Raw genomic sequence first — 9101 nt, 5'->3', positions numbered from 1 at the left:
TAGGGTTGAGTAGCATCCAAGAATCCTAATGTGAATTGAACACAATTTGTAGAATCCCAACTCGAATTGAACGCATCTTTTAGAGTTCTACAAAATTTCAATGTCTACAAATGCCCCCTGCTTCAAGGCTTGACGGAGTGTAGACTTGTTGAAACTCAACGACGAGGCTTGAAGTACTCATGCTTCCACATTTGCAGCTTCTGATTGGATTTAAGAGAGAAGAGATGAAGGGCAGATTTGGTCCCCCTGGGCGTGCCAATTTGTTTGCAACAAATTTTAAACATATGGAAAATAGATAAACCATACAAATAAAATATGAACAAACATAAATTTTATTGATTAAGATAGCGGGTACAATTCTGTTGATCCCTTGATTCTACTCTCCTAGATGATTTATCCATGATTCGAGGGCCGTTAGTGGCGTATTTCTCGAATTAGGATGATTTAGATTTGACCTCTCTATATAAATAATCCATCAATTCGCGGAGTATTTGAGATCTTGATCTCTTTATGGAATTTTCGAGATGCCTTTAAAGGGAATTTAGTACCCTTTATATAGGCATAAACTAGGGTTTAGGGTTGAGTAGCATCCAAGAATCATAATGTGAATTGAACACAATTTGTAGAATCCCAACTCGAATTGAACGCATCTTTTAGAGTTCTACAAAATTTCAATGTCTACACTCATCAACCAAACATGAGAAAATAAGTCTAAAATCTACTTATTTTCTAAGAAAACATTTTTTATGAAATACATTTTCCTCCGTACCAAACACACCCTAGTTTGAATTTTTATCCTTCCACTATTTGTTAAGCTTGAGTGTGTTTGGTGAGGATAACAATATTTTTTCTTTCTATGTTCGATTGGTAAAAATAAATTTTAATTTTTCTATTTGCATAACTGAGTTGTTGATGATTGTTACTTGGAATTTAAGAGGAACATATCTATAAATTTTATGTATAATTTGGAATCTCTCAACGTTATCGAAAATTTTTAATAATTTATTAGATTTTGTGTCAAATCAAATTAGGTTATTTTTTTAAAAAAGGAAAGTATTTTTATTTTTAAAGCATGGAGAAAAGAAAGGTCTCAATAAAACAGGAAAACAGCAAATAATTTAGAGAATCATGTTGGTTGACGTCTTCTATGGTCACTAATTCCGTATAGAGCAATCAAATTATTTAATTGCCAACTCAAGTTTTACCAACTCATCCCACTTTCTACTCCAATAAATAATTTTTCTAAAGTTTTAATTTCAAATGCTTCTCTTTGATTTATGGAAAATAATAACGTTATCAGAGTAATTGCATGTGCTAGTTTTTGATTATTAATATTATCTAATTGGAGGTTGTATAAAATATAGTTAGACACCAAAGATTATGCTGGAATAGATTATAGGATCTCTTCATCGTTGCTTAGACGGTCCGAATTAATATAAAAATAGTTTTTTCTTTAACAAAATTTATATCGGACTCGAATAAAATTTATGTAAATAAGTCAATAGTAATAAATCATAATGTAAAATTATGACATATATTTTAATGGTTTAGGGGGTCCATTTGAATCATCGAACAAAAATCAATTGGTTACCCACTTGCTATTTCTATGTTTTAGTAATTGATCATCCAATATATTTTATTGCCGTATTTTAGGGATTAAAATTTATAATATATAGTGATAGGTGGAATAATATTGTTGGTGTTATTTTGGAGAGATGACATGTATTTCCATGAGTGAAGTGTTTTATTTTGTCCTCATTTGGAAAAAGTTATACCTACAAAACCTTACACTTATTATATACCATGCTTGGTTGGACCTTTTCAACTTTAATTATTGTTCTCTCACGAGTTTCTTCTTCAATACTCTCTATACTTCTTTGCTTATGGACACAAAAGGTATTTTGCAAGATTATTATTATTCTTTTTTGTAATGTTTGTCCCTAACTCATTATCATTTTCGAAATCAACATATCATTAAACAATTAAAAGTTTATTGGGCATGCAGTTTTGGTGCCTAGATTATCATTAGTTCATGTTTTGATATATATGACTCCTACATTTTAATATTTTTTATTACAATTTAATTTAATTTTTTTTTTGTCTATAACTTATTTTAAACCACACATTCAAATTTTCTTAATTAAACTTTGTGCAGAGTCAAATTATATCTTATAAATTGACACACATGAAATAATATATATACTAATGAGTAGTATGTTACTGAACCATGCGCAACATTTGTGAGACTTTGAATGGAGTGGTCCGTACGCCCCTCCCCCTCGTCAAGCCTGAAGAAAGGAGCAACTTAGATACCTCTTTGTTAACTATATTTCTGGTTTGCTAAAAGGGTCCTTGGCCCAATCAATCTATATATTTTTGGTGCAATGGACTCCCCAATAATTGTGAAAAATCTTTTGCACGTGATCAAACTTACTACTCTCTTTCGTCCACTTTTGGTTGTCATGTTGCGCATTTTGGAAATCAATTTAATGAATTTTTAAAAATAAATTAGATTACATTAATTCGATATTTTAAGCAAAAAAATTAGATATTAAAAAACTATATGAAAAGTACTATAAATTGTAATTTTTTACATATACTGAAAAAATATATTATAAAGAATTATTTAAAATTTTTATAATTTGACTCTTAAAAAGAAAAAACAAAACAATTAAAAATAGACCGAGAGAATAGGAGACATGTTCGAAATAGTAATTTTTCCTCTACAATTTTGGAAATGGACAAAATGTCATGGACAGTCAGACTTGCTATGGACCTTTTTTTACTGGGTCGTCTGAACAAGACCCACTCTTGAGATCCATCAAATTATACCCATGTATACATAAAGCCCAACCCTTATCCTTTCAATTTGGGCTCAAATTTTGGTGATAATACACTGACTCGCTACCATCTAAGTCGAACTTTAAAGGTTGACCACTTGCAACATTTTTTTTATTCGAGGTTTGATATTTATATTTAGAGTGTGTATTTTGAATTTGTATCGCGTAGCGTCTCATTACAAGGAGCGGTGAGTACTTTCTATCGAGTCAAATTTGAGATCTTTGATTAAGGACTTTTGATGCAATAGATATGAAATTTCATACACTATCTAAGCTCAAACTCAAAATCGTTAATTAAGGAAGAAAGAATCATCGATTACACTCTAATACCACTTGTTACTTTGATTGTAAAACTTTAAGCTCTCTTTCGCCATGCATGAACATTTAATTTTGTTCTTATAACTTTGCCATTGTTCTTATGTTAATTATTATACTACTTATCAAGTATCCTAATTCATAATTGGTTGGCTCAAGTTGATCCCTAATTCTTAACAAAAATAATCTTTAACAGAAATAGAGTTTGCTAATAGCCATTTCTAATCAACCTTTTAATGTCATTCTACATGTTTATCTTTGCTACCTTTAACATATCCGAATTATACTATTTCTTAAGTAGTTCGTTTTGAAGAATGTCACAACAATTTTAACAAAATAATTTTTCGATAGTAATCATTTTTTCCCCCATATTTTCAACTCAATACGCGAATTTGCTTGTAATAAAGCCCATAATCGCAACAGTGACATTGCCGTCTTCAAATCAAAGAGGAGAATTACGATGCTTCTCGCAAGATTTCTCAGTTGCAGGTGCAGTTCTCCGAGTCTTCCATGGTTAATTTCTAAATTTTCTCACTCAATTTCATCACTATCTGAGAAATTCCCCACTAATTTTGACGAATCTCATGTTCTGAATCAACTTTCCGACCTTTTCCCCATCCGTCGAACTTCTTCAATCGAAAAACCCATTCACACAGATTCCTCTGCACCAAAAAATCAGTTTAGGGTTTTCGATGAGCTTTTAACTCCAGAAGATATGTTACGCGGCATTTTTCTTCAGAAACTTCAGGGCAAAACAGCAATCGAGAAGGCACTGACATCTGTTGACGTTGAATTAACGGTTGATTTAGTTGCTAAAGTAGTAAACAAAGGAAATTTAGATGCTGCATCAATAGCTACGTTTTTCAATTGGGTTATCAAACAACAAAAAATACCTATTGATAATGATACTTACTGTATAATTCTTAAAGCATTAGGAAGGAGGAAGTTTTTCGGGCAGATGGTTGAAATATTAAAGGAAATGAGGAATCACGGAGTTATGCCTGATTCAGTGACACTTAACATTGTTGTTGATAGCTTTATTCGAGCTCGACAAATTTCAAAGGCTATACAATTGTTTTGTGAATTAGAGAACTATGGATTGAGATGTAATACCGAGACACTTAATGTTGTTTTACGGTGCTTGTGTCATCGATCACATGTAGGTGCTGCAAGTTCATTACTTGTGAAAATGAAAGAGAAAGTTCCATTTGATGTCACAACCTATAACATAGTCATTGGCGGGTGGTCGAGATTTGGAAGAGTTAAGGAAGTCGAGAGAACCTTAAAAGCAATGGTGGATGATGGATTTGAGGCAGATAATTTGACTTATAGTTGTGTTCTTGAATGTTTAGGGAGAGCTGGTCGAATTGATGATGCCATTGAGATTTTTGAGGGATTGGAGGAAAAGGGTCGCGTATTTGATGCTGAGATATACAATGCAATGATTTCAAATTGCATTGGACAGGGTGAAATTGATGAATCATTTAAATATTATGAGAGGATGTTAAATACGGATTGTGAGCCCAATGCTGATACATATATGAGACTAATATCTGCTTTTCTGAAAGCGAGAAGAGTAGCTGATGCAATTGAAATGTTTGATGAAATGCTAAGCCGGAGAATGATTGTAACTACAGGGAATGTAACCTCTTTTCTTGAGCCTTTATGTAGCTACGGTCCACCTCATGCAGCTCTAATGATTTACAAGAAGGCGAGACAAGCTGGATGTACGATATCCTTGACTGCATACAAGTTGCTTCTTATGCGGCTTTCTAGGTTTGGGAAATGTGGTATGCTGTTAAACATCTGGAATGAGATGCAAGAAAGTGGTTATTCTTCCGATATGCAAGTTTATGAGTATGTCATCAATGGGCTTTGCAACGTAGGACAGCTTGAAAATGCTGTCCTGGTAATGGAGGAAGCTTTAGAGAAAGGATTTTACCCTAGCAGGCTTATTTGTAGCAAATTAAACAACAAGTTACTAGGTTCAAACAAAATAGAGATTGCATACAGGCTTTTTCTAAAGATAAAAATTGCACGTGGAAAGCAAAATTCACAAACATACTGGCGTGCTAAAGGGTGGCATTTCTAATCTTTGCACAGTCAGCTGGTTAGTGCAACTGTATCTTCTTTCAGAGTGATGAATATGACAAGAATCTAGGATCAAACTTCATTGCCAGTAGCTGTCGCTGGCAATGAACTGAATCTGCTCTTTTGCTTTCCAAATGGGCATCTATTGCCTTGTACAGAAGGGTAATGTTTGAGAAATTATGTGAAGCAGCAGGGACTGACATATTGTTTTGCATTATCATGGAGGTGGTAATATATGAAAAATTTGTTGAAGTACAGGGGACTGAAGTGTTACTTTTCTTTGCTAGAAGTTGTTCTGCGGGAAGTATGGAGAAGTCATTCCAATATGAGTCACATGTTTAACTTTTTGACCATTGAGGTGAGTGCTTCTAGTTGGCGTCAAGTTGTGCAGTTGGTAATGAATGTATTCTAACTTCTGTGCTAGCAGTAACATGAAAAGTAATTAAAAGAATTCTCTATCTTGTTTATTAAGAACAATTCATGTAGAAAATTAGAATCATGTCCCTGACTTGTCTATAATATTTGTTTGAAACATAACTGCCTTTAATCCCAGGGGCCAGGGGAGGGGTTAAAAACATGAAATTTGACTTGAAAATAACAAGGCTTGTGACTCGCTCAAATGATATGGATTGGCTGATCGGTGGCAAAACCTTTGCTGATTCTTTTTTTTATACAAGGAAATAGCTAGCTGATTCAAAACTATTGGGGAACTTCTCAGTATGCATCTCCAACGGTAGTGTTGTACTTTCATGTAATATGGGGAAGGTCTGATGTTGAGTGAGGAATAATGATGAAATGGTTGCATCTCTAGGGTAGGAAGCTGATATTGTCGTGGGCGGATGGATGAAAAGAGATTTATCCATCATATGAGTCCTCCTTAAACCAGATCTGTGGTCCACCTTAAGGGTGCAGGAGGGAAGGGAATGGTGATTTAGAGAAGGTACATACTCTCTGTGTGAATTGAAATGTAGAAATTGGTTCCCTGTGTGTTTCTCTCTCTCACTTGGTACTTTTGTACAAAAAATTTCAAAAAACTGTCATAGAGAAACCTGTATCTAGTTTGGAGTGAGGAACAGTGCTTTTAGTTCCACAAGATTGCATAAGGCCGTAGAACTGGTAAAAATTCCTGTCCACCTTTCTTGGACAATCTTGACAAACCTTTTTCTATTTTTTTATTTTCCTTCTTATCAATATGCTTTTATTTTGTTTATATGATTTACTTGATGATGTGGGATAATTAGTTGGTATAGAGGATTACTGGGAGAAACTGAAATTTCATAGAGGCTTATATACAAGTTTGTTGAGGGAAGGGAAAAAGAAGATCTTTTCTTATTACACATTTGACACCTGCTGATCAATTTAATCCAGGATATTGTTATTTGATTAATTATTTCCCTGGAGGTATGAGTGACTGATAGGCCTAAACGTGCTTCCTGGGATTGTGACTTGGTCTGTTGTTATTGACATTGAAGTAGCTTAAATAGGTGGTCACCGATCCATTTAGTATTTGTGTTGTGCAGGTTAATTGGGATGGAGCAGGACCTGAGTTTTGTCTCTCATCAGTTTTGGGAGTGTTGTTTCTTTATCAGCCGACATTTCCTCAAGGAAATAGTCAAAGCTGCACTCTTGAAAACAAATGTTTCTTCAATCTCCCAGAAGTAAAGGTAGATATTTGGTATTTGCTTGTTTGGATTTGATGATCAACTGTTTCATGAATTTTGTGACTTGGTTTCTCGTTCACCTTAATCTCTTGCACGATGGAGAACTATTCTACCATTCCAATGTTACTTCTCTGTGTTCTTGTACTACTTTATCTGGATTTACGTGGCTAGTCGCTACATAACAGCTTTATTAGGTAAAATGTATCAAATTCATGAACCAAATATGTTGGGATGGTCATCTTGTTCTAAAATATATTGCCTGTCACTGCACATGTTATCTCAAAAAGATCTTATTTCATTTGTTTTTCTATAAATTTGAATGAGTGGTGCTTCAAATTCCAATTCTGGTGAAGGTACATCACCATGGTATTATCATGTTTCCATCCATTTGACTAATATGATGCTTTTCCTCCAATCGTACTTCCCCGAAAAAGAGAGACCAATTTGAAACTTAAGCTATGTGTGCTTATCTATTCTATTCATTGTTAAAAAATTTCGATTGCGAAGGTTGGGATTCCATAAAATCTGAACATTTCCATCTGTTTCAAGTTGTACTCAGTTGGAACATATGAGATTGTTGGAACTATTGCAACAGTGGTTCTTTTATGAACATAGCTTGGTCGTACATGCAAGGATGTAAATTCATTATGAGGCATGATTGGAACTTGACGTCTTTGTGTCAATGCCTTGACAAATATGTTGCCAATTTCAACTTGCAGAAATGGTATGTAATGCTATGGTTGTAAGGATTAAATATCATGGAACTCGTTGATAGGCCAGATAAAGCCCTTAAGTACTTTCAGGAGATGACGTTAAAGGACATTCAACCTGCTGCTGTAGTGAGCTTTTACGCCTCTAGTATTGCTCGAACCATAAAATTCCCGTGAGCTGTTCTTTTCATTGATTTATATACTTGAGGAGATGTTGATTGAGGAAGACATTACTTTGGTGGAATGCCATGGTTGATTCGTATTCTAACCTGGGTTTTAGTGATTGCTCTCTTGAGAGATCCATGTTCATGATGTAGTTTTGTGGAACCGAGTGACCACAAGTTATGCTCGAAATGGCCTTGCATGTGTTTGCACCAATACGAGGACCTTGAATGATCATCTTACCAGGACATGCCATTTAGGTGCATTGCAAGAAGAGTAAGGTGACTCATGGGCATGTGTTCGAGATTGTTCTTCATCTGGCTGTCTTTATTTATACCTTCCTCATCGACCTCTATGAAAAAACATGCAAAGAGGCTGGACGATCATTGTCATGGTATCCATGGGAACCGTATCATATCTCTGCATCTATCTAAGGATATGCCGTAAATACATGTTTTCCTTCTCCATTGTGAATCGCAGGCCATCAAGGATAGTTGAAGAAGATGATCATGCAAGTATCTCCGCGCAACGGAGGAGTTTGTTATTAAGCCTACACTAAAAGCAGTTTAGCTGCATGATGATACTGTTTTCTAGGGCTTACATGCATGTCGTTTGTCCAGATGCTTCTTTCTGGGATGCCCATATTGTTGCTTACAGAGTCTTTATGGAAATACAGAGCTGGTTAAATTGGCCTCAGATAATTTGTTTGTAATCAGATCCCACTTCCCGAGGCATCCGTCTTGTTGGATCTTGGCATATGTTATTCAATTCCAATAGTATTATTTTAGTTAGTGTATGATTCTTTACACCTGAAATCAGTAAAAAATTGACACATAATACTTGTAACTGAAACACATGAGATTTTTGTAGTATACTTTCCTCTATACAATTGCACATAAGTTGATAAAAGAGAGCCGTGTCTTCAAAATTTTGTGCGTCAGATTTATGCACCTATATTTTCGAGCATTAACTTCCATTTCTTGCTACAAACATGTCATAATTTGGAGAAAAATATTGAAAAAACTATGTAGTAAATTATTAATTTCGCACTTGTACTATCGATTGTCTTTAAAACGACTCTCTACTTTGACTAATAAATTTAGATACACCCTCTTGTAGGAAAAAAACATGACATAACAAGTGCACTGTCAAACTCTTGTAGGAAAGAAACTCTTGATAAAAAATCAAGAGAAGTGTTGAAAATACTCTAAATTTGATGAAAATTTAGGGGTGTTTTTAACTCATGTTAGAAAATCACGTCAAATTTTAAGAATATTTTCAGTACTTTCCTTCTTAATTTTCTATCCATCTCCCAGTAGCAG

The 9101-nt window shown here is 34.4% G+C and overlaps 1 protein-coding gene across 12 annotated transcripts; it reads left to right on the top strand.

The window, feature by feature from the left end:
• The first annotated feature begins 2687 nt into the window (after positions 1-2687).
• LOC107009070 (putative pentatricopeptide repeat-containing protein At5g43820) lies at positions 2688-8688 on the top strand. Of its 12 annotated transcripts, none has more exons than XM_027914998.1 (3): positions 2688-5604; positions 5931-5979; positions 6058-8688. In XM_027914998.1, exon 1 carries the CDS (start codon positions 3616-3618, stop codon positions 5245-5247), a length of 1632 nt encoding a protein of 543 aa, XP_027770799.1. In that variant the 5' UTR covers positions 2688-3615; the 3' UTR covers positions 5248-5604; positions 5931-5979; positions 6058-8688. The 12 variants fall into 12 exon arrangements, with proteins under 12 accessions (XP_027770799.1, XP_027770798.1, XP_015063818.1 ...); XM_027914997.1 differs by having other exon boundaries at positions 5924-5979; XM_015208332.2 differs by lacking the exon at positions 5931-5979 and having other exon boundaries at positions 6767-8688.
• The last annotated feature ends 413 nt before the right edge of the window (positions 8689-9101 follow it).

The sequence above is a fragment of the Solanum pennellii genome, chromosome 2 (genome assembly GCF_001406875.1).
Source record: "Solanum pennellii chromosome 2, SPENNV200".
Lineage (NCBI taxonomy): Eukaryota > Viridiplantae > Streptophyta > Magnoliopsida > Solanales > Solanaceae > Solanum > Solanum pennellii.
This window is presented reverse-complemented; position numbering and strand designations above follow the sequence as displayed.

What these genes read in the sequence shown, in the direction of transcription:
- LOC107009070 (XM_015208332.2), top strand. Translation starts at nt 3,616, where the DNA reads ATGCTTCTCGCAAGATTTCTCAGTTGCAGGTGCAGTTCTCCGAGTCTT.